Source organism: Tachypleus tridentatus, chromosome 10, assembly GCF_004210375.1.
Source record: "Tachypleus tridentatus isolate NWPU-2018 chromosome 10, ASM421037v1, whole genome shotgun sequence".
In the NCBI taxonomy this organism is placed as follows: Eukaryota; Metazoa; Arthropoda; class Merostomata; order Xiphosura; family Limulidae; genus Tachypleus; species Tachypleus tridentatus.
Window position 1 is genome coordinate 22,817,751 of NC_134834.1, and position 27,088 is coordinate 22,844,838.

The window sequence follows — 27,088 nt, forward strand, 5'->3', positions numbered from 1 at the left end:
GAAATTTCAAAAAAAGAAAAACAATGCTTGTCACAGGTCGTGTTGTTGTTTTAATACCATTATTTTAAAACAACAACCTAACCTAACGAATTGCTTTGGTTTGGAATTTCGTCCAAAGCTATAGGAGAGATAACTGCGTTAGCCGTCTCTAATTTAGCAGTGTAAGGCCAGAGAGAGGGAAGGCAGCTAGTCATCACCTCCCACAGCCAACTCTCTTACCAACGAATAGTGGGATAGACCGTCACATTATAACGCCACCACGACCGAAAGGGCGAACATGTTTAATGTGAAAGGGATTGGAACTCACGACCCTCAGATTACGAGTCGAGTGCATTATTCATCTGGCCATGCCGGACCTCCTAGCGAATTGATGACTTATTAAACATAATAACTTAAATTAAAGGATTAATTGTATTAAAATAAAAACAATAGTTTTTTTCGGGACCTCGTTTCCTTTAACCTAGAATATTTTGATTTAGTCAGTTCAAAAAGATATGAATCATTTTTGTCAGTGTTAATGGATTGGATTTAACTCGTCATTTTCTTTCATTGAAATGGCCCCGCCGAGACAGCGGTAAGTCTATGGATTTACATTGTTAAAATCAACGGCTCGTTTCACCTTGGTGGACACAGCAGATGTGGCTTTTCTATAAGAAAAAACGCACTTATAAAAAATGTCCCTCGCTGGTGCAGAGGTAAGTCTACGGATTTATAACGCTAAAATCAGGGATTCGACTCCCCTCAGACGAATCAGCAGATGGCCCGATATGACTTGCTATTGTGGGGCGTTTCTAAAGCTCAGGTCACAATTACCCACGTTTTGTTTTCGAGCTGTCGATGGTCCCACTGTTCAACTTGCTTGTGTTTTAACTTTAACAGGCCATTCGCCTTTTAATTCTGTGTAACTCTTTTAACCGAGTTTTAACATTAATTTCTCCAGTTCTCGTGTCCACCCGCTAGTACAACGGTAAGTCTACGTACTTACAACGCTAAAATCAGGTGTTCGATTTCCCTTGGTAGGCTCAGCAGATAGCTTGATGTGACTTTGCTATTAGAAAAACACACACAAACACTTATTTTCTAGTAATTTTAGTTTTCAATTTTTTACCGGTTGTTTGGCGCAGATAACCTTATTGCTTTGCGCCAGTAAAAACCACTCAACATTCGGAAGGTGCGTATTTATATTATTTTTATGTGCATGTTTACAGAAGATTACACATCTTCTTGATACACACATAAGTAGAGTATTAGAATGAGGCTGAATTCAGACTTAAACGAAACTTTGGGAACTGGATTTTATTTTTAAGCTATCTCTGCTGTACCAACCACGAGTATCAAAATCCGGTTTTTAGCCTAGATAGTGGGTTTGTTTGATTTTTGAATTTTGCGCAAAGCTACATGAGGGCTATCTGCGCTACCCGTCTCTAAGTTAGCAGTGTGAGACTAGAGGAAAGGCAACTAGTCATCACCACCCACCGCCAACTTTTGGGCTACTCTTTTACCAACGAATAGTGGGATTGACTGTAACTTTATAACACTGCCACGGCTGAAAGGGCGAAAATGTTTAATGTGAAGGAGATTGGAGTCCGCGACTTTCAGATTACAAGTCGAACGCCTTATCCACCTGGCCATGCCGGGCCCTGAAGTAGGGTTAGTTTGAACCACAATTAATCTGTGATGTTGATTTCCAAGCTGACATTCTGTTGAGCCATGCAGTGAAGTTAAACCCATAATCTTGAGAGCTTAGTCGGTTAAATTTCTTGTTTTAATAAGTCACTTTCGTTTTAGCAAAAACTTTGCGATATAATTTTTGTCGATTATTCCAGTTTTAGACGTCACAACTGTGAGTGGCAGGACCGTTTCAGATTTGTGTTTACTAAGAGTTAATCCCTGTTGGACGGATTCGTAGGCGATTAGTGATATTGCCCGTTTTTATTGTGGATTTAGCTTGTTACGGGACGTAGCTGTTATCAATTCTTTGTTGTTGTTGTAAGAATTGTCTTTGCTTAGATATAACTTTATTTTATATTTTCTAATTTTTTATTTTTGAGTTTTTTATCTGTTGTTTGGCGCTAACCAAATAAGCTATTTCGCGTCAAACAACCAATTTTGGGATATGAACTTTTAACGATCATCGTCTGGCTGTTTTAAAAAAAATACAAAAAACAAATTTTGAAGTTGTTTCGTTTTAACTAAGAAGACACACAAAACTTTTATTTTAAGCAATTTATTTAACATCAAGCACAGCCAAACCAATACACAAAACCACTAAAATACTAGTAGAAATCACAATGTGTAGAAATATCAATCAGGGTAAACACAGTAACTGTAACTGAAGTAAATTTTCCTGCAAAGCTATTTCCTCTGTTCATAACTGAAGTTGTTTATGATTCAAAGTATAGAACAATTTATTCTAGTGTAAGTTGAGACGAAACACGATTCTTTGTTACTATTTGAGTATATTTTTATATAAAATAGATATTCAATCTGCTGTTTAGTGCGTAATAAGATTTTAGTTAACCACAAGCTAGGCCTAACTAGGAATAAAACTAGTGCACCTGTATAAAAACGTGTTGGTGAGGCCTAACAGAAAACTAAAAACAAAGGTAGGAAGGAAAATAGAAACGTTCTACACTCGTTAGAACGTGTCGCTGCACGTACGTGTTTTAGAACACAAACACATGTTACTTCCCTCAATGAATGCGGAATGCTGGGTAAAGGTGGCTTAGATGTAACAGTGTACGAATGTTTAATATAAATTTTAGACAGAATCAACATAGACGAAACAACTTCATCTTATTTCACTTGACTTGCTGTTAAGTCACTTTTTTTTTACCTGATTTTCGGATTTTAAAGTTTCACACTATATGGTCTTTCACTTTTGACTTTTTGTTCGATTCTTTGGTAAAATAGCCTAATTGGTTTGCACCAAAAAAGCACCAAACAGCCTACTATTAAATATTGATCAACGTTATAACTATCGGTTATACGTATATTTTAATTTTTTTAAATCAACAGTATTTTGTTAACCCCACCGTTCTTATTGTTTACTAATTAATGTAAACTATTGACAACACAATGCTACCTAAGCAACGTGTAATATTTGAAATCGTTATAAGTTACTATATTTTTGTAGCTCGGGGGTGGGACTTATATCCCATACCACTTGTGGTTAGACGAAACCTTACTTCGCACATTTATGAAATCTAAGTGTTTTTATTTAAGCAAATCAATTTCAAATACCAAAAACATATAAGAACATCAACATAAGCAGACATCAGACTAAGAAGTGCTGATGGAAAGCTGTCTTCACTGAGTAAATTTGTTCTTATCCCCAACGAAGGGTTGTCCACGTGGTCGAATAAAGCTCCCTCTACCGACAGCAGAAAAACTCAGAATCTCCTGTGCCGTTGTCTGCGAAAGTCTTAGGCCTCCAGTAGGTGAACAAACTCAGAGATTTCTTCACTGGTGAATTCGGCTTCTCAGACTGTGATTGACCAATCTTCTCACCGTGAAGATAGTTCACAGCATCAGTGAAGGAATTGATGCCTTTTTGAGCAAGGTCGTTCTCCAGAACTGGTCTCTTCAGGTTGTAGATTTCCTTACAAATAGGCAAACAATTCGAAGACATAGCAAACCACATTCTGACAATAGCGAAAATAAAGGTTTGGATGTAGAGTTTCATACCTGAAAATTAACAACAATGATGAATTAATTTCAATAACAACGAGAGTAAGCGGTGGCGACATCTACATCACATTACATCCTGAAGTTGGACAGTGTCATTGATGGTGGTAACACTATCCATAAATCAGGTTCAATATTAATTTGAATGGAAGAGGCCAAGAACTTAAAACAAAATGAAACAACCTAAACACAAGAATAACTTGGGCATTGTTAAGATTTTATTGTATGGTACTTATTTTTGACAGTTGCTTGGCACAGGGGAGCGGCATGGTCAAGCCTGTTAAGGCGTGCGACTCGTAATCCGAGGGTCGAGGGTTCGTATCCCCGTCGCGCCAAACATGCTCGCACTTTCAGCCGTGGGGGCGTTATAATGTGACGGTCAATCCCACTATTCGTTGGGAAAAGAGTAGCCCAAGAGTTGGCGGTGGGTGGTGATGACTAGCTGCCTTCCCTCTAGTCTTACACTGCTAAATCAGGGACGCTAGCTAGCTTAGCTTTGTGCGAAATTTCAAAAAAAAAAAACAATGCTTGGCACAGGTCGTGTTGTTGTTTTAATACCATTATTTTAAAACAACAACCTAACCTAACGAATTGGTTTGGAATTTCGCCCAAAGCTATAGGAGAGCTATCTGCGATAGCCGTCCCTACTTTAGCAGTGTAAAACAAGAGGGAAGGCAGCTAGACATCACCTCCCAAAGCCAACTCTTTTACCAACGAATAGTAGTATTGACCGTCACATTATAACGCCACCACGACCGAAAGGGCGAACATGTTTAATGTGAAAGGGATTGGAACTCACGACCCTCAGATTACGAGTCGAGTGCATTATTCATCTGGCCATGCCGGACCTCCTAGCGAATTGATGACTTATTAAAAATAATAACTTAATTAAAGGATTAATTGTATTAAAATAAAAACAATAGTTTTTTCGGGACCTCGTTTCCTTTAACCTAGAATATTTTGATTTAGTCAGTTCAAAAAGATATGAATCATTTTTGGTCAGTCTTAATGGATTGGATTTTAACTCGTCATTTTCTTTCATTGGAAATGGCCCCCGCCGAGACAGCGGTAAGTCTACGGATTTACATTGTTAAAATCAACGGCTCGTTTCACCTTGGTGGACACAGCAGATTGCCCGATATGTCTTTTCTATAAGAAAAAACGCACATTAAAAAATGTCCCTCGCTGGTGCAGAGGTAAGTCTACGGATTTATAACGCTAAAATCAGGGATTCGACTCCCCTCAGACGAATCAGCAGATGGTTCGATATGACTTGCTATATGAAAACAGCGGCAGATATGAGTGGCTTTGCTATAAGAAAACTCAAATCTCTTGGAATTAATTTGCTATTGTGGGGCGTTTCTAAAGCTCAGGTCACAATTACCCACGTTTTGTTTTCGCGCTGTCGATGGTCCCACTGTTCAACTTGCTTGTGTTTTTAACTTTAACAGGCCATTCGCCTTTTTAATTCTGTGTAACTCTTTTAACCGAGTTTTAACATTAATTTCTCCAGTTCTCGTGTCCACCCGCTAGTACAACGGTAAGTCTACGTACTTACAACGCTAAAATCAGGTGTTCGATTTCCCTTGGTAGGCTCAGCAGATAGCTTGATGTGACTTTGCTATTAGAAAAACACACACAAACACTTATTTTCTAGTAATTTTAGTTTTCAATTTTTTACCGGTTGTTTGGCGCAGATAACCTTATTGCTTTGCGCCAGTAAAAACCACTCAACATTCGGAAGGTGCGTATTTATATTATTTTTATGTGCATGTTTACAGAAGATTACACATCTTCTTGATACACACATAAGTAGAGTATTAGAATGAGGCTGAATTCAGACTTAAACGAAACTTTGGGAACTGGATTTTATTTTTTAAGCTATCTATGCTGTACCAACCACGAGTATCAAAATCCGGTTTTTAGCCTAGATAGTGGGTTTGTTTGTTTTTTGAATTTTGCGCAAAGCTACATGAGGGCTATCTGCGCTACCCGTCTCTAAGTTAGCAGTGTGAGACTAGAGGAAAGGCAACTAGTCATCACCACCCACCGCCAACTTTTGGGCTACTCTTTTACCAACGAATAGTGGGATTGACTGTAATTATAACACTGCCACGGCTGAAAGGGCGAGATTGAGTCCGCGACTTTCAGATTACAAGTCGAACGCCTTATCCACCTGGCCAGGAGAGGGTTAGTTTGAACCAAATTAATCTGTGATGTTGATTTCCAAGCTGACATTTTGTTGAGCCTTGCAATGAAGTTAAACCCATAATCTTGAGAGCTTAGTCGGTTAAATTTCTTGTTTTAATAAGTCACTTTCGTTTTAGCAAAACTTTGCGATATAATTTTTGTCGATTATTCCAGTTTTAGACGTCACAACTGTGAGTGGCAGGACCGTTTCAGATTTGTGTTTCCTAAGAGTTAATCCCTGTTGGACGGTTTCGTAGGCGATTAGTGATATTGCCCGTTTTTATTGTGCTTTTAGATTGTTAGAGGACGTAGCTGTTATCAATTCTTTGTTGTTGTTGTAAGAATTGTCTTTGCTTAGATATAACTTTATTTTATATTTTCTAATTTTTTATTTTTGACTTTTTTATCTGTTGTTTGGCGCCAACCAACTTGGCTATTTCGCTTCAAACAAGCAATTTTGGGATATGAACTTTTAACGATCATCGTCTGGCTGTTTGAAAAAAAATACAAAAAACAAATTTTGAAGTTGTTTCGTTTTAACTAAGGAGACACACAAAACTTTTATTTTAAGCAATTTATTTAACATCAAGCACAACCAAACAATACACGAAACCACTAAAAATACTAGTAGAAATCACAATGTGTAGCAATATCAATCAGGATAAACACAGTAACTGTAACTAAAGTAAATTTTCCTGCAAAGCTATTTCCTCTGTTCATAACTGAAGTTATTTATGATTCAAAGTATAGAACAATTTATTCTGGTGTAAGTTGAGACGAAACACGATTCTTTGTTACTATTTGAGTATATTTTTATCTAAAATACATATTCAATCTGCTGTTTAGTGCGTAATAAGATTTTAATTAACCACAAGCTAGGCCTAACTAGGAATAAAACTAGTGCACCTGTATAAAAACGTGTTGGTGAGGCCTAACAGAAAACTAAAAACAAAGGTAGGAAGGAAAATAGAAACGTTCTACACTTGTTAGAACGTGTCGCTGCACGTACGTGTTTTAGAACACAAACACATGTTGCTTCCCTCAATGAATGCGGAATGCTGGGTAAAGATGGCTTAGATGTAACAGTGTACGAATGTTTAATATAAATTTTAGACAGAATCAACATAGAAGAAACAACTTCATCTTATTTCATTTGACTTGCTGTTAAGTCACTTTTTTTTTTACCTGATTTTCGCACTTTAAAGTTTCACACTACATGGTCTTTCACTTTTGACTTTTTGTTCGATTCTTTGGTAAAATAGCCTAATTGGTTTGCACCAAAAAAGCACCAAACAGCCTACTGTTAAATATTGATCAACGTTATAACTATCGGTTATACGTATATTTTAATTTTTTTTTAAATCAACAGTATTTTGTTAACCCCACCGTTCTTATTCTTTACTAATTAATATAAACTATTGACAACACAATGCTACCTAAGCAACGTGTAATATTTGAAATCATTATAAGTTACTTTATTTTTGTAGCTCGGGGGTGGGACCAATATCCCATACTACTTATGGTTAGACGAAACGTTACTTCGTACATTTATGAAATCTAAGTGTTTTTATTTAAGCAAATCAATTTCAAATACCAAAAACATATAAGAACATCAACACAAGCAGTCACCAGACTAAGAAGTGCTGATGGAAAGCTGTCTTCACTGAGTAAATTTGTTCTTATCCCCAACGAAGGGTTGTCCACGTGGTCCAATAAAGCTCCCTCTACCGACAGCAGGAAAAAAGTAAGTATCTCCTGTGCCGTTGTCTGCGAAAGTCTTAGGCCTCCAGTAGGTGAACAAACTCAGAGATTTCTTCACTGGTGAATTCGGCTTCTCAGACTGTGATTGACCAATCTTCTCACCGTGAAGATAGTTCACAGCATCAGTGAAGGAATTGATGCCTTTTTGAGCAAGGTCGTTCTCCAGAACTGGTCTCTTCAGGTTGTAGATTTCCTTACAAATAGACAAACAATTCGAAGACATAGCAAACCACATTATGACAATCGCGAAAATAAAGGTTTGGATGTAGAGTTTCATACCTCAAAATTAACAACAATGATGAATTAAGTTCAATAACAACGAGAGTAAGCGGTGGCGACATCTACAGCATATTTCATCCTGAAGTTGGACAGTGTCATTGATGGTGGTAACACTATCCATAAATCAGGTTCAATATTAATTTGAATGGAAGAGGCCAAGAACTTAAAACAAAATGAAACAACCTAAACACAAGAATAACTTGGGCATTGTTTAGATTTTATTGTATGGTACTTATTTTTGACAGTTGCTTGGCACAGGGGAGCGGCATGGTCAAGCCTGTTAAGGCGTGCGACTCGTAATCCGAGGGTCGAGGGTTCGTATCCCCGTCGCGCCAAACATGCTCGCACTTTCAGCCGTGGGGGCGTTATAATGTGACGGTCAATCCCACTATTCGTTGGGAAAAGAGTAGCCCAAGAGTTGGCGGTGGGTGGTGATGACTAGCTGCCTTCCCTCTAGTCTTACACTGCTAAATCAGGGACGGCTAGCTTCGTGCGAAATTTCAAAAAAAACAAAAACAATGCTTGGCACAGGTCGTGTTGTTGTTTTAATACCATTATTTTAAAACAACAACCTAACCTAACGAATTGGTTTGGAATTTCGCCCAAAGCTATAGGAGAGCTATCTGCGATAGCCGTCCCTACTTTAGCAGTGTAAAACAAGAGGGAAGGCAGCTAGACATCACCTCCCAAAGCCAACTCTTTTACCAACGAATAGTAGTATTGACCGTCACATTATAACGCCACCACGACCGAAAGGGCGAACATGTTTAATGTGAAAGGGATTGGAACTCACGACCCTCAGATTACGAGTCGAGTGCATTATTCATCTGGCCATGCCGGACCTCCTAGCGAATTGATGACTTATTAAAAATAATAACTTAATTAAAGGATTAATTGTATTAAAATAAAAAACAATAGTTTTTTCGGGACCTCGTTTCCTTTAACCTAGAATATTTTGATTTAGTCAGTTCAAGAAGATATGAATCATTTTTGGTCAGTCTTAATGGATTGGATTTTAACTCGTCATTTTCTTTCATTGGAAATGGCCCCCGCCGAGACTGCGGTAAGTCTACGGATTTACATTGTGAAAATCAACGGCTCGTTTCACCTTGGTGGACACAGCAGATTGCCCGATATGTCTTTGCTATAAGAAAAAAACGCACATTACAAAAATGTCCCTCGCTGGTACAGAGGTAATTCTACGGATTTACAACGCTAAAATCAGGGATTCGACTCCCCTCAGACGAATCAGCAGATGGTTCGATATGACTTGCTATATGAAAAACAGACACGGCAGATAGCCCGAAGTGGCTTTGCTATAAGAAAACTCAAATCTCTTGGAATTAATTTGCTATTGTGGGGCGTTTCTAAAGCTCAGGTCACAATTACCCACGTTTTGTTTACGCGCTGTCGATGGTCCCACTGTTCAACTTGCTTGTGTTTTTAGCTTTTATTGGCCATTCGCCTTTTTTAATTCTGTGTAACTCTTTTAACCGAGTTTTAACATTAATTTCTCCAGTTCTCGTGTCCACCCGCTAGTACAACGGTAAGTCTACGTACTTACAACGCTAAAATCAGGTGTTCGATTTCCCTTGGTAGGCTCAGCAGATAGCTTGATGTGACTTTGCTATTAGAAAAACACACACAAACACTTATTTTCTTGTAATTTTAGTTTTCAATTTTTTACCGGTTGTTTGGCGCAGATAGCCTTATTGCTTTGCGCCAGTAAACGCTTAACCAGAAAAACCACTCAACATTCGGAAGGTGCGTATTTATATTATTTATGTGTGCATGTTTACAGAAGATTACACATCTTCTTGATACACACGTAAGTAGAGTATTAGAATGAGGCTGAATTCAGACTTAAACGAAACTTTGGGAACTGGATTTTATTTTTTAAGCTATCTATGCTGTACCAACCACGAGTATCAAAATCCGGTTTTTAGCCTAGATAGTGGGTTTGTTTGTTTTTTGAATTTTGCGCAAAGCTACATGAGGGCTATCTGCGCTACCCGTCTCTAAGTTAGCAGTGTAAGACTAGAGGAAAGGCAGCTAGTCATCACCACCCACCGCCAACTTTTGGGCTACTCTTTTACCAACTAATAGTGGGATTGACTGTATATTATAACACTGCCACGGCTGAAAGGGCGAGCATGTTTAAATGTCGAACGCTTTATCCAGGCCATGCCGGGCCCTGAAGTAGGGTTAGTTTGAACCAAATTAATCTGTGATGTTGATTTCCAAGCTGACATTTTGTTGAGCCTTGCAATGAAGTTAAACCCATAATCTTGAGAGCTTAGTCGGTTAAATTTCTTGTTTTAATAAGTCACTTTCGTTTTAGCAAAAACTTTGCGATGTAATTTTTGTCGATTATTCCAGTTTTAGACGTCACAACTGTGAGTGGCAGGACCGTTTCAGATTTGTGTTTCCTAAGAGTTAATCCCTGTTGGACGGTTTCGTAGGCGATTAGTGATATTGCCCGTTTTTATTGTGGTTTTAGCTTGTTACGGGACGTAGCTGTTATTAATTCTTTGTTGTTGTTGTAAGAATTGTGTTTGCTTAGATATAACTTTATTTTATATTTTCTAATTTTTTATATTTGACTTTTTTATCTGTTGTTTGGCGCTAACAAAATAAGCTATTTCGCGTCAAACAACCAATTTTGGGATATGAACTTTTAACGATCATCGTCTGGCTGTTTGTAAAAAAATACAAAAAACAAATTTTGAAGTTGTTTCGTTTTAACTAAGGAGACACACAAAACTTTTATTTTAAGCAATTTATTTAACATCAAGCACAGCTAAACCAATACACGAAACCACTAAAAATACTAGTAGAAATCACAATGTGTAGCAATATCAATCAGGGTAAACACAGTAACTGTAACTGAAGTAAATTTTCCTGCAAAGCTATTTCCTCTGTTCATAACTGAAGTTATTTATGATTCAAAGTATAGAACAATTTATTCTAGTGTAAGTTGAGACGAAACACGATTCTTTGTTACTATTTGAGTATATTTTTATCTAAAATACATATTCAATCTGCTGTTTAGTGCGTAATAAGATTTTAGTTAACCACAAGCTAGGCCTAACTAGGAATAAAACTAGTGCACCTGTATAAAAACGTGTTGGTAGAGGCCTAACAGAAAACTAAAAACAATGGTAGGAAGGAAAATAGAAACGTTCTACACTCGTTAGAAGGTGTCGCTGCACGTACGTGTTCAAGAACACAAACACATGTTGCTTCCTTCAATGAATGCGGAATGCTGGGTAAAGATGGCTTAGATGTAACAGTGTACGAATGTTTAATATAAATTTTAAACAGAATCAACATAGAAGAAACAACTTCATCTTATTTCACTTGACTTGCAGTTAAGTCACTTTTTTTTACCTGATTTTCGGATTTTAAAGTTTCACACTATATGGTTTTTCACTTTTGACTTTTTTTTTCGATTCTTTGGTAAATTAGCCTAATTGGTTTGCACCAAAAAGCACCAAACAGCCTACTATTAAATATTGAGCAAAGTTATAACTGTCGGCTATACGTATATTTTAATTTTTTTTTTAATCAACAGTATTTTGTTAACCCCACCGATCTTATTGTTTACTAATTAATGTAAACTATTGACAACACAACGCTACCTAAACAACGTGTAATATTTGAAATCATTATAAGTTACTTTATTTTTGTAGCTCGGGGGTGTGACGTATATCCCATACTACTTGTGGTTAGACGAAACTTTACTTCGCACATTTATGAAATCTAAGTGTTTTTATTTAAGCAAATCAATTTCAAATACCAAAAACATATAAGAACATCAACATAAGCAGACATCAGACTAAGAAGTGCTGATGGAAAGCTGTCTTCACTGAGTAAATTTCTTCTTATCCCCAACGAAGAGGTTGTCCACGTGGTCGAATAAAGCTCCCTCTACCGACAGCAGGAAAAAAGTCAGAATCTCCTTTGCCGTTGTCTGCGAAAGTCTTAGGCCTCCAGTAGGTGAACAAACTCAGAGATTTCTTCACTGGTGAATTCGGCTTCTCAGACTGTGATTGACCAATCTTCTCACCGTGAAGATAGTTCACAGCATCAGTGAAGGAATTGATGCCTTTTTGATGAAGGTCGTTCTCCAGAACTGTTCTCTTCAGGTTGTAGATTTCCTTACAAATAGGCAGACAATTCGAAGACATAGCAAACCACATTATGACAATTGCGAAAATAAAGGTTTGGATGTAGAGTTTCATACCTGAAAATTAACAACAATGATGAATTAATTTCAATAACAACGAGAGTAAGCGGTGGCGACATCTATATCATATTTCATCCTGAAGTTGGACAGTGTCATTGATGGTGGTAACACTATCCGTAAATCAGGTTCAATATTAATTTGAATGGAAGAGGCCAAGAACTTAAAAACGAAATGAAACAACCTAAACACAAGAATAACTTGGCCATTGTTTAGATTTTATTGTATGGTACTTATTTGTGACAGTTTCTTGGCACAGGTCGTGTTGTTGTTTTAATACCATTATTTTAAAACAACAACCTAACCTAACAAATTGGTTTGGTTTGGAATTTCGCCCAAAGCTATAGGAGAGATATCTGCGTTAGCCGTCCCTAATTTATCAGTGTGAGACCAGAGGGAAGGCAGCTAGTCATCACCTCCCACAGCCAACTCTTTTACCAACGAATAGTGGGATTGACCGTCACATTATAACGCCACCACGACTGATAGGGCGAACATGTTTAATGTGAAAGGGATTGGAACTCACGACCCTCAGATTACGAGTCGAGTGCATTATTCATCTGGCCATGCCGGACCTCCTAGCGAATTGATGACTTATTAAACATAATAACTTAATTAAAGTATTAATTGTATTAAAATAAAAACAATAGTTTTTTTCGAGACCTCGTTTCCTTTAACCTAGAATATTTTGATTTAGTCAGTTCAAAAAGATATGAATCATTTTTGGTCAGTGTTAATGGATTTGATTTAACTCTTCATTTTCTTTCATTGGAAATGGCCCCCGCCGAGACAGCGGTAAGTCTATGGATTTACATTGTTAAAATCAACGGCTCGTTTCACCTTGGTGGACACAGAAGATTGCCCGATGTGGCTTTGCTATAAGAAAAAAACGCACATAACAAAAATGTCCCTCGCTGGTACAGAGGTAAGTCTACGGATTTACAACGCTAAAATCAGGGATTCGACTCCCCTCAGACGAATCAGCAGATGGCCCGATATGACTTGCTATATGAAAAACAGACACGGCAGATAGCCCGAAGTGGCTTTGCTATAAGAAAACACAAATCTCTTGGAATTAATTTGCTATTGTGGGGCGTTTCTAAAGCTCAGGTCACAATTACCTACGTTTTGTTTTCGAGCTGTCGATGGTCCCACTGTTCAACTTGCTTGTGTTTTTAACTTTTAACAGGCCATTCGCCTTTTTAATTCTGTGTAACTCTTTTAACCGAGTTTTAACATTAATTTCCCCAGTTCTCGTGTACACCCGCTAGTACAACGGTAAGTCTACGTACTTACAACGCTAAAATCATGTGTTCGATTTCCCTTGGTAGGCTCAGCAGATTGCTTGATGTGACTTTGTTATTAGAAAAACACACACAAACACTTATTTTCTAGTGATTTTAGTTTCCAATTTTTTACCGGTTGTTTGGCGCAGATAGCCTTATTGCTTTGCGCCAGTAAAACCACTCAACATTCGGAAGGTGCGTATTTATATTATTTTTATATGCATGTTTACAGAAGATTACACATCTTCTTGATACACACGTAAGTAGAGTATTAGAATGAGGCTGAATTCAGACTTAAACGAAACTTTGGGAACTGGATTTTATTTTTTAAGCTATCTATTCTGTATCAACCACGAGTATCAAAATCCGGTTTTTAGTCTAGATAGTGGGTTTGTTTGTTTTTTGAATTTTGCGCAAAGCTACATGAGGGCTATCTGCACTAGCCGTCTCTAATTTAGCAGTGTGAGACTAGAGGAAAAGCAGCTAGTCATCATCACCCACAGCCAACTCTTGGGCTAATCTTTTATCAACAAATAGTGGGATTGAGCGTGACGTTATAACACCCCCACAGGTGAATGGGCGACCATGTTTGATGCGACGGAGATTCGAACCTTCGACCCTCAGATTACGAGTCGAACGCCTTAACCCACCTATACATGTCGAGCCGTGAGATAGTGGGTGGGGATGGGGGGTGTACTTTAACTATTTCGATGGCCATGAGATAGTGGGTGGAGGTGTACTTTAACTATTTCGATGGCCATGAGATAGTGGGTGGGGTGTGTACTTAACTATTTCGATGGCCATGAGATAGTGGATGGGGGTGTACTTTAACTATTTCGATGGCCATGAGATAGTGGATGGGGGTGTACTTTAACTATTTCGATGGCCATGAGATAGTGGATGGGGGGTGTACTTTAACTATTTCGATGGCTATGAGATAGTGGGTGGAGGTGTACTTTAACTATTTCGATGGCTATGAGATAGTGGGTGGAGGTGTACTTTAACTATTTCGATGGCTATGAGATAGTGGGTGGAGGTGTACTTTAACTATTTCGATGGCCATGAGATAGTGGGTGGAGGTGTACTTTAACTATTTCGATGGCCATGAGATAGTGGATGGGGGGTGTACTTTAACTATTTTGATGGCCATGAGATAGTGGATGGGGGTGTACTTTAACTATTTCGATGGCCATGAGATAGTGGATGGGGGGTGTACTTTAACTATTTCGATGGCCATGAGATAGTGGGTGGAGGTGTACTTTAACTATTTCGATGGCCATGAGATAGTGGGTGGGGGGTGTACTTTAACTATTTCGATGGCCATGAGATAGTGGGTGGGGGGTGTACTTTAACTATTTCGATGGCCATGAGATAGTGGGTGGGGGGTGTACTTAACTATTTCGATGTCCTCGATATAGTTTTCTTTTATCTGGTTCTGATCCATCAATGTGTAACATTTACGACACTTAAGTCACAATAGCCAACACTTTACTTTCGTTACGACCGTGAGAATCAACACCATTTTAGACATATTTTTGAGGGTTTTGACGGTGTCGTTAGTAATGTTAACACTGTGCAACTTGATTGTGTTATTAGTTTTTCGAAGGTCATTGGCCTTTTTAACTACATTTAGTTTACCTAATGCTTGAACATTCTTTAGCTTTTACTTCGGTTTCTTCTTCGATTTTACAGCATTTTACTTCTCACATTTTTTACCGGTTGTTTGACGCAGATAACGGAGTTCTTTTGGGCCCATAATCCCCAACCATGGCTCATTCTCAGTCCTAGAATAGGGTAGAGTTTCATATTGTTTTTTGTTGTTGCTTTTCACTGATTGATGTTATTCCTTTACGAGCTGAAAGTTATCTTTTCAGTTTGATATCTACAAAAGATAACTACAGTGTTTGTACAGTTGTAACCAAACTCTCAGATACCCAGATTTCAAATGAATGGGAAGATGATAGCATTGGTTAAAAGGTTCCATTTAAATTATGGAATACCTCGGTTAAATGTAATACTATACAGAGCAGACTAATAACTGTGCCCATTTCAATGTATAGATTTACTTTTAGTCTTAAACTGGATGGCTTAAGATAACCTAACTAGACGAAGGAAAAAAAAAGAAAGTTTAACCTCTGCTACGGTTATTGTTCGGTTTTTGGGTCTTTTACATTTTACTCTGCAAAAGAAAGCTGTACAAGTAAAAGCAAAAAAATCCGATAGTTCCGATGGAACTCGGGTGGAGTCGCAGAGATAGATTACAAATAGGTGATCAGTCTGTCGAAAGGTTCGAATTTTGCAACATTTCCATTTTACAACTTGTGTTCAATGAATGAGAGCTTAACTGACTGAGAAAGTCAGCAGCAAAGTACGCGAAACCGATGCTCAGTTAAGTTATGTTTAACACCACTTGTAGCATTTTGAACCCTCGCATCAAATGAACAGTTCAGGTGTTTCGTTTCAAAATAGTGATAGTGGGTAATTCACGCTCCCCACTTCTTCTTTGTTTTAAATACGAAAGTTTTTAAAGCCCCAAACCAACAGGCAATGATTGGTATAATATCTGGTAAATAAATACAATGAAACTGTCTTCGACCGTGAATTACTCCACATGTTCTTGTAATTTGAAATGTTTTATTTTGAATCTATTTAAAATGTGTTTAATGTGAAAATTACATATTGAGGTAAACGCTGTATTGTAAATAGAGCTATTTCTGTAGTAGTTTAGAGCTTTGTTTGTTTGTTTTGAATTTTCGCGCAAAGCTGCTCGAGGGCTATCTGCTCTAGACGGTTCTAACTTAGCAGTGTAAGAGTAGAGGAAAGGCAGCTAGTCATCACCACCCACCGCCAACTCTTTTACCAACGAATAGTGGGATTGACCGTCACATTATAACGCCCCTACGGCTGAAAATGCGAGCATGTTTGGTGTGATGGGGATTCGAACCCGCGACCCTCGGATTACGAGTCGAGTGCCTTAACCACCTGGCCATGATAATTTTGTTTCTCACATCTTGCCCGGCATGGCTAGGTGGGTTAAGGCATTCAAAACGTAAACTGAGGGTCGTGGGTTCGAATCCCGGTCGCACCAAACATTCTCGCATTTTCAGCCGTAGGGGCGTTATAATGTGACGGTTAATCTCACTATTCGTTGATAAAAGAGTTGGCGGTGGGTGGTGATGACTAGCTGCCTTCCCTCTAGTCTTACACTGCTAAGTTAGGGATGGCTGGTGCAGATAGCCCTGGAGCTGCTTTGCACGAAAATTCAAAACAAATCAATTCTTATATCCACCTAGGATTAGTTGCGTTTGAGAAACTAATCTGTCTGTGTGTCGCTGAAGATGCGACTGTGGTAATACGTTTGGTGGCTATTTGGTTAACTCAGAATTTTGGACATTGTTTTATCTCGATATACTTATACATTTTAATAATTTTACTCTTACATTTGTTGCCGGTTGTTTGGCGCAGTTAGCCTAGTTGGTTTGCGCTAATAAACGCCAACCAAACAAACAACCTAAATTTCTTTTATCTTTAAGGTGGTCACGTACACTTTCATTAATGGCTGATTAGCTTAATTTATCCAGTATCTGGTGTATAAACACAATTTTCAAAAACCATACAACATCTATCACTGAACGTTTCGCCAATCATGGAGGTTAACGAAGTATGATCTTCTCAAAGCAAATAAAGAGATTGCATCAAAAACTCTCAATTGGTAGAGTATTTGTTTCGTATTTACTCTTTTCTAGAGACACCCATTGTCCGATTTAACGATTCATTTGTAATAGACAATCTTTTATAAACCTTCATGGCACATAATCAGTAAGAGAGAATAAAGAGGACAAAATTATCAGTCACAAGATAAAATGTGTTCCATTCCAGTCTAAATCACCCATAAAGCAATCTGTACTGATCAGCCATAACATCATACCAAGCATGCTTTTCCAGTCTTACACGTGCTCATCTTCGAAGCTGCAACAAATAGAAGTTGAAGTTGGTTAACAATCTGATTGGGTAAACTACTGTAATATTGTAATTTCTTTAAGAAAACGCCACCTTTTGGCTTTACAGAGAATTAAACTAAAAGTTTAATCACTTCGACTGAAAATGACTAGGAATGTTTCTGAAAGTGGTTTGGTTTCTTTTGAATTTCGTACAAAGCTACTCGAGAGCCATGGGAGCTTTAACCCATAATGGCTAATCCCACTATTTATCAGTTAAAAGGTAGCTCAAGATTTGGCGGTGGGTGGCGTTGATTAGCAACCTTCCCTGTAATTTATCCATGTGCTACTGAATTAAAGTAGAGCTACCGGGGTAGCGCAGGTAGTCGTCCAGTAGCTTTGCGAGAATTTAAAAAGAAACAACAAAACAAAAAACATTAACATTTAGTCTAACAACATCGTCCGTGTTTTTAAATATGATATAGTTTAAACTATATTTTCTCAATCCTTTCTAACTTTCATGGTTCTCTCCGAACACTAATTTTTTTCCACGCTCAACTTAAGAAAAACAAATCTTTACATATAGAAATAAAATAGTAGTTTTGTTTGTTTGGAATTAACCACAAAGCTACACAATGGACTATCAGTGTTCCGCCCATTACGGGTATCGAAACCCGATTTCTAGCGGCGTGAGTCCGCAGGCATGCCGCTGTGCCAGTGGGGGTCAAAGCGGTAGTCACCACCTTAACCTCTGCTCCCGTGATCGAAATTAACAGCCAAACAACTTGAAATAGAATACTTTGTTATAAACCCTAGTTTCTCAACAGCTTTATTCAGGTCAGCTTAAAATATGACTTAGTTGCTTATAACAACGCTAACAGTTTATTAAACAATATCTAAAAAGATTCATGAGTATCTGTGAAGGTACTTAACTTAAGGTAAATAAATCATTTACTTAGTTATTTCTGTTAACTGGACAAAAATAAAAATAAAAACAAAATAATTGGAATACTTTTATACTTTAAAAAATTTAGTCGCCTTAATTTCTGTGACTGTATAAAATAACCAACATTAATTTTAAACATTCTTATTTAATATTCATCACCTGTAAATTAAAAACAAAGTGATAAAAATGTAGATTATTTTAAACTTTGAGAAAGTTGAATAATAATTTATTTGATTTGCGTTATTCGACTTTACCTGTTGAGTAGAAGGGACAAAAAAACCCACTTGTAGAAATATTAGACAGGAAACCAGCGTCAGTTTGGAGATGCTCTTCTTATGAGATGAGGTGGTACAGATTCTTTGGGGCAAGAACTTGCTGTTATTTATATTTTGTGGAAAAGGTTAACATGTAGAGAATCCCAGCTTTAAAGCATTCGAATAGGAATGATCACTGTTTGCGCACGGGGGTGTAATTCATACGTCACGGGAACGAGAACCAATGGCGTGGGGACTACAGATCTACTGATCGAGATATTTATGTGTTTATTAGGCACTCTGACGGCAAGAACAAGAAACAACTATTTACCAAGGCTACAGAGATAAAGTACTGAAAGTCAAAAACTTGAAATTATATCATTTAGTATTTTCATTCGTATAAAGTTTATTGTGTTTTTCATCTATAATTATACGGGTACTAGTGAACTTGTATTTTAAAAACAATAATTTGTGAACTCCAAAGAAACCCTTGTTATATTTATTGTAATTCGTGAAAATTAAGCAGCGACATTTTAATAATATTGATTTGTTTAGAATTTCGCGCAAAGCTACACGAGAGCTATCTGCGCTATCCGTCCATAATTTAGCAGTTTAAGACTAGAGAGAAGGCAGCTAGTCATCACCACCCACCGTCAACTCTTGGACTACTTTTTAACCAACTAATAGTGGATTGGCCGTAACATTATAACGCACCTACGCCTGAAAGTGCGAGGATGTTTGGTGTGACGGGAATTCGATCCCGCGACCCTCGGATTACGAGTCGAACACCTCAACACACTTGGGCATACCGGGCCTTTTAATAATATTAAAATAGTTGCTATGTTTCGATCAAAATAAAATAATAATTGGAATAATTAAACGAATAGTCGTAAATTAGCTTGGAATTGAATGAATCTACCTGAGCAAACCGATATAATATAGCTATTCAATAAAAAACAACAAATAAAAAATATGACTGATAAGACCGACCAAGAAAATGTGAGTAAAATTTCTTAAGTCGCGAATTAATAGTTATTTCTGTTTGGGGTAAAATTTATATAATGTTTCAAGTTTAAATACGTGAAATAATAAAGCAGCGCCACCTACAATCTCGTACCTGTTTATATGTTCGTCACTAACACATGCGACGGGCAACGGTTAGGTGCAAACTCTCTTTGTTAACCTGAAGATGAAGAGAACGTTGTTCTCTCCTTATCAATAAAAGTGTTAATACCCATACCAGCCGTTCTGAGATAAATTTTTATTTCAAGTGGGTTTTTCGCCATCAAGAGAAACCGCTATATACGTAATGTTTAATGGCTACCTGCCGTGTAAAATATTTTGTTTTTCTGAGCGTGTGAATGGAATTATTCACTCAAGTTTTCTATCCATGTACGCCACTATTCAATGTTATTATTCTGATTTTCCTCCTTCAAAGGAAGACGGACGCTGGTGAGCTAAAACTGTTTAGAAGACAACATCAACAATAACAAAAACGTTCTTTAACAAGTAAGGGGGCATGAGCGAGCTTTGATGTTTGATCTAATATACTCTTAGTTTGTACCATCGACGTATTTGTTAGATAAACCGAGATGTACCGAACATGTTTTGGGTATACACAGACGACAAAACACGTCTTATATATTTCTAAATTAATTATTGGAGGACTTTGTAAACAAAGTGCAAAATATTATTACGAAATAAAACCAAGCAATATTTTCGTATACAAGGCTCAGTTAGTTTGATATGTAAATAAAATATTATGTTGCGTTAGGCATAGAAAGATGTATTATTTGCGCATGAGTGTGTCAAAGATGTTAATAATTTCTACCATCAAGTTAAAGGCACTTTTGTTACAGGAATAACTGAACAAAAACATAGCATTACTTTTTATCCCAAAGTTTTTATCAGTCATAAACTGAGATGGAAGTCTTGGACCAAATAGAACTTCTATAGAGGTTAAATATTCATATAATCAAATCAAATTGTTGGAATATTTCTCAAACATTATTAAATCTAAGAAGAAAGTATAATTTAAACAAACTCGGTGGATAAGACATTCGACTCGTAATCTGAGGCTCGCGGGTTCAAACCCCCGAAGTACCAAACATGCTCGCCCCTTTCAGTCGTGGGGGCGTTATAATATGACGGTCAAACCCACTATTCGTTGGTAAAAGAGTAGCCCAAGAGTTGGCGGTGGGTGTTGATGGCTAGCTGCCTTCCCTCTCATCTTACACTGCTAAATTAGGGACGGCTAGCCCAGATAGCCCACGTGTAGCTTTGCGCAAAATTCAAAACAAACCAGCAACCTTAAACTCTGGAACGACAGCAGCTAAAACAATATAAGGAAACAAGATACTCGTGTATTATAATAAAAAAATACACTTTTGTTTTTTCCTCCGAGTTTCGCAAAGAAGTGAAAGAGAGATATTCCGTCGTATTATCGAAAAATGTTATGTCGGTATTTCTATACTATAAATACATTCAATGTTTAAATGTACTACAACAATAGCAAGCCTCAGCAAAACACAGCACCGTAATAAAAAGTTTGGATGGACCGTTTCAAATTGGATAATAGACTACACAGCTCCACGTTCTGCAAAGTAAGTTAAAGCTGAGAGAAAAAAGACGTTTTAGATTTGAAAGAAAAAAAGTCATTAGGATCTAAGAAAAGGGACTTTTGAATACAGTTTTCAAGAAGAAAAAAACAACAGAATATTAGTGATCATCCGGTTTAGGATGGAATGAAATTGGATTAATTACGATCCAAGAAGCAACAAGATTTGATATATGATATTTTAAAACTCCAGTTTCCTTAAGTAGTTAGGATTTCTAAGATAAAACAACTGAACAGAAGAATTTTTACAATAAAATAAAAACAGAAAAACCTTATATTGAAAAAAACAATTTCTAAAGCTAAAGTTAGGATACTCATGGTGATCTATTGTCAGAGACTTCTACAAGTAAAATGTTAGGTGAAAATTAACAACAACGTTCCTGTAAAAGTTTTGATTATATTTACAACACAGAAAATTTTAACATGTTTTATCTGGGACTGATCCATCGATGTGTGGCGTTTATGATACTCGTGTCACAACAGCCCACGTTTTACTGTTGAGTCGTCATTACAACCGTGAGCGACGGCACGATTTTCGACTTTTTTATTTTTTTATACGGGTTTACACCTGACATTGGACAGTGTTATTGGTGATGGTGACACTTTACAACATGCTTGTGTTTTAAATTTTCTGGGCCACTGACTTTTTAAATTATATTTAACTCTTTGATTTGAATTTTGGACAATGTTTGGTTTTTGTGTTTTCTAAATTTAAATGACCGTTGGCCTTTTTAATTCTATTTATGTTTTTATTAAAAATTCGGCCATTATTTTCATTTGACTTTTTTACGTTTTATTAATTTTACTTTTATTTTTACCGATTGTTTGGTGCAGATGGCCGAGTTGCTACCGCCCCTCAGTGGCTCAGCGGTATGTCTGCAGACTTACAACGCTAAAATCCGTGTTTCGATACCTGTGGTGGGCAGAGCACAGATAGCCCATTGTGTAGCTTTGTGCTTAATTCAAAACAACAAAACAACAACAGCCTAGTTGCTTTGCATCAATAAACGCCAAACAACCTTTACAGAAAAGTATTGTGCAGGTAGAACATGACCAAACTCAAAAGTGTGATTTTGGTTTTCACATCTTTAAAATGACCGGTCCATTAGCAATCGTTATACGTAAAAAAACAAATAAAAGTAATGCATGTTACAGTGGTGTTTGGGATTTTCTGCTGTTATTTATTGAAAGTAATTAATTACTATTTAGCTTTACTGTTTGTTGTACGATGAGAGAAAAACACTCACACTGATTGCTTAATTAGAAACCTACAATCCTCACAGAACTTCTCAGTATGGGGTGAGAGGACTTTCCAGAGAAGGTTATGGTTGGTTGGTTGGTTGAGTAACCTCAATGGGTATATGGGTCCATCTCGAACTAGTAGGCATCACGGTTCTTGCCACCACAACGAGCCCCGCAACACATTGAAGAATACACTGAGGAAAGAAAAGATTCTGTTCATTCAGTTAACTCCTCTGAGATATAAAGATCCGCCCACGTGTTTGCTGTGTGTGTGGTGACTGACCCATGAAATGAGGAGAGGATCCTGGTGGTTTAGGGGTCCAACCCTAACACATCACTTTGGCCTCGAAAGGCGGTCTTGAGGTGGCCATTCGTGGTCAATTGGCTGGTCCACTTGGGTTAGGGCCACTGAGTATCGATGCTAGACATTTGCAACAGGTGCTGTTGACATTGTGTCTGAAGCTGGTGTTTTGGTATAGTGCTCATGAAACCTCTGGCTTTGCTGTAATATCCTAGTTGGCATTCTAGTGTATTCCCTCTTAGGGCTACATGTTGAGTGTGGACAGTAGGCATAGAAATATTCATTCTTTATTATGGAACCCCATCTCCAAATAAAATTATAAAAAAACAGACCATGGAAAAACAACCATGTCTTGAAGATTCTGAACAGCAATCTTTAACGCCTGTACCTCATTTTCTGATATAAGATTCTTTATCAGACAAATATTTAGGACAAATGTCCCCATTTTTTACTCACAAAGGACTAGAGTGGCTTGCTGGTTGTTCTAAGTCATTCAAAATGCTACATTCTGTGGACATTTTGGTGAAAACATTCACTCCAAAACACAGTGAACTTCTCTTGCATTCGAAGGCCATTGAGGATATACCTAATGAGGTTACTCCCCATGCTACTTTGAATTCGTCACGAGGAGTTATTGTCGAGACGGATTTGAGAACATCCACGAATTAGAGATTCTCGCTGGTTTCTCCACTCAAGGAGTTTTTGCAGTGAGGTATATCTCCACTCCCAAAGATGGAATTATGATTCAGACCAATGTCCTAATTTTGATGTTTACATCACCAAGTCCACTTGCCATCATCAAGGCAGGGTACCTAAATTGCAAGGTATGGTTATATATTTCCAAACCTCTCAGATGTCTCCAGTGTTAGCAGTTCAGTCATTTGAAGACATCATGTCGTTGTTCTTGATGTGTGCTCATTGCACTGACAAGGACCATGATACCTACAAGTGTGAAATAAACCGTCATTGTGTTAATTGTACTGACTGTCACCCCTCTTACTTTCGTTCTTGCTCTAGGTTAGTGGAGAAAAAAAAGAGATACAGCATTTGAAAATAGTTCACAACATTTATTACCCTGAGACTCGAAAGTTACTGTACACCAATTCATGTCGGATATATGCTGCTTCACTCTATTCCAATGCTATAGTAGAAATGCAGACATATCTCTTTGTGTCTCTGACAGAGTCATTTTCAAACCACACGAAGAATCTTTTTCTCTCTGGGGTTAAGAAAGTTGACGAGTTAATGTCAACACCTATCTTTATCCCCCCATTCCTTCCAGTGACTCCCCAGATCCATTTCCTTTAGTTCTAGCTTCTATTGTTTTCTCAGGGCAATCAAAGGAGATGGCCCCGAGATGCAGAACGATTATTTGCTCATGCCCTCAGTCACTGGATTATTCCTCCACTGATAGACCTGCCCACTCGACCCAAGACAGAATCCATGGAGGCTAATAGACCTTCAAATAAGGAGAAATAAGGTGGTCGAAAACGAAAGGGGCCTCTATACAACTATCCTTCACATAAGTAAAAATGACCACTTCAATTCAGTAGAACTGTCGAGGTTTGTGTTCGAATTTGGATGATATGAAAGCACTGATTGATTATTATGATCCTGTGTGTCTTTTCTTATAGAAAATATATTTGAAACCTGCTGATACAGTCACTTTTCGTCAGTTTTCTTTGTACAGAAATGACAGGCTGTGTGATGGATGACTGCATGGAGGGGTGGTACTGCTGGTCACTCAGCATGTGCCCATCCTGTCTTCACCCTTGAAGGCCGTAGCCATCCGTGTTTTTCGGATCGTACCATTACCGTTTATACTTTCTACCTGTCTCCTAGACAGACCTATAATCAATCAGACCTTTATGCACTTGTTGAATAGTTGCTTTCTCCATTTGTAATCCTCGGAAACTTTAATGGACATAATCCCCTCTGGGTAGAAGTTGATATTGATGGGAATGGCCGCTCTATAGAGTGTATGCTCTCGCATCAGAACCTTTCACTCTTCAGTACTGATGTTCATACTTATTTTCATGCACCTAGTCAGTCTTTTACTGCTGTTGATCTCTCTATCTTCTCCCTTTCACTGTTCTCTCATTTTTCATGGAGGGTTGACAGTAACCAACGGAGCAGTTATCATTTTCCTATCATTTTGAGAGAGACTGACGTAGTGGAAGCTGAACCAAACCAACTGGTCCTCTTTCACTGCTCTCTCAGAGCTTTATAATGTTATCGAAAGATGACTGTGTGGCAGAAGTGACTGACTGTATTATCCAAGTAGCTGCTCAATGTTTTCCTAAACGTTTAGCATGGCATCTTCGTCCATGGTGGAATCTTGCCTGCCACATGGCACAGAAGGCTCAGAAACGGACCTGGAATACTTTTCTTAGGTATCCAACACTTACAAAACACATTACTTTTCAGCGGGCCTGTGCACGTGTTCGACAAGTAAAATGTAAAAGCCAGAAGGCATTGATTAAATTCACATGCAGCATCTCTTCTACTGCTATTTCCAAAGACAGATGGGACAAGATTCGGAAGGTTAGTGGGCAGAATAATTCTGTATCCCTTTCAATTTTGCTTTTTGAGGGCCAGGAAGTTGCTGATGCCCAGAATATTGCCGATACTCTCGGCAAAAGCTTTTGTGATTCTCGCTGGCTTCTCCACCCAAGGAGTTTCTGCAGTGAGGCGTATCTCGACTCGCAAAGATGGAAGTACGATACCGACCAATGTCCTCATTTTGACATTTACATCACCACGCCCACCTGCCACCTGCAGGGTACGGCAATACATTCCAAACCGTCTCAGATTTTTCCAGTGTCAGCAGTTTAGTCACTTAAAGACGTCATGTTGTGGTTCCTTGACGTGTGCTCGTTGAGGTGACAAGGATTACGAGGCATATGAGTGTGAAACAGACCATAATTGCATCAGTTGCAATGGCTCTCACCCGTCCTACTTTCGTTGTTGCCCTAAATTGTTGGAAGAAAAAGAGGTGCAGCGTTTGTAAACGATTCATAACATCACTTATTCTGAGGCTCGAAAGTTACGTTTCACCACTTCATCTCAGACATATGCCGTTGTATTTCTTTCCACTACAACAGTGGAAGTGCAGACAGATCTCTTTGTGCCTCCAAGAGAATCATTCTCAAACCGAATGAAAAGTCTTTTGACCTACATAGTTAAAAAAGTTAATGAATCAACTTCAACAACCGTCTCTGTCCCTTCCCTTCCAGCAAGTCCCAAGATCCATTTCCTTTGGTTCTGGGTACAGACACTACCTCGGATACATCTTCTTCTCCCACTCCAAAATGCAAAATAATCATTCTTCACGTTCTCAGTCACTGGAATCCTCTTCCAATAGCAAAGACCTGCCCACTCGACCCAGGTCAGGATCCATGGAGGTCTATAGATCTCCCTCGAATAAAGACGGTAAATAAAAAAGACGTTGTCGTAAACAGAAGAGTTCCCCACCCAATTAGCCTACACGTAAATAAAAATGGTCACCTGGATACAATGAAACTGTCAAGGTTTACGTTCTAATCTGGATGACATCAAAACACTGATTGCTTCCTCCCATCCTGTATGTCTTTCCTTACAGGAAACATTTCTGAAACCTACTGATATGGTCACCTTTCGAGCGGTTCTCTTTTAACAGAAATGACAGGCTGTGTGATGGGCGAGTGTATGGAGAGGTGGCACTATTGGTTAATCAACATGTTCTCACCCTGTCCTTGCCACTCGACATACCCTTGGAGGCCATAGCCATCCATGTTTCCTTGGGTCGTACCATCACTGTTTGTTCTCTCTACCTATTGTCTGGAGAGATTTATGATTAATCAGACCTGGATGCCCTCATTGAACAGTTTTCGTCTCCCTTTTTAATCGTGGGGGACTTTAATGAACATCATCCCCTCTGGGGAAGTGCTGGTAATGATAGGAGGGGTCGTTCCAGAGAGTGTATGCTATCTAATCCTTTCTTTTTTAAATACTGGTTCTTCTACTTATTTTCATGCACCTAGTCAGTCCTTTACTGCTATTGATCTCTTAGTTTGCTCCCCTTCACTATTCTCCCATTTTTCTTGGAGGGTTGACAATAATCCACGAGGCAGTGATCATTTTCCTATAATTTTGAGAGAGACTGGCCGTGGTCGATGCCACCCAACACGTGTGTCTCAGTGAAAGCTTGATCAAGCACACTGACTCTCTTTCACTGCTCTTGCAGAACTTGATCCTGCCACTGTCTGTAAGCCATCAATAGATGACTGTGTGGCAGCAGTAACTGATTGTATTATACAAGCAGCTGCTTTCTGCATTCTTAAAACCTCGACACGTTTTCCA

At 38.2% G+C, this 27,088-nt stretch overlaps 1 protein-coding gene across 1 annotated transcript; it reads right to left on the reverse strand.

Annotated features, from left to right (window-relative positions):
* Positions 1–11,766: 11,766 nt before the first annotated feature.
* LOC143228029 (uncharacterized) lies at positions 11,767–18,820 on the reverse strand. The gene is made up of 2 exons (XM_076459375.1): positions 18,588–18,820; positions 11,767–12,163 (listed from the first exon to the last, which is right to left on the reverse strand). Exon 2 carries the CDS (start codon positions 12,159–12,161, stop codon positions 11,802–11,804), a length of 360 nt encoding a protein of 119 aa, XP_076315490.1. The 5' UTR covers positions 12,162–12,163; positions 18,588–18,820; the 3' UTR covers positions 11,767–11,801.
* Positions 18,821–27,088: the final 8,268 nt, after the last annotated feature.

Bases quoted from the DNA above. Each gene is read 5' to 3' on its own strand.
- LOC143228029 (XM_076459375.1), bottom strand. From the start codon at position 12,161: ATGAAACTCTACATCCAAACCTTTATTTTCGCAATTGTCATAATGTGG.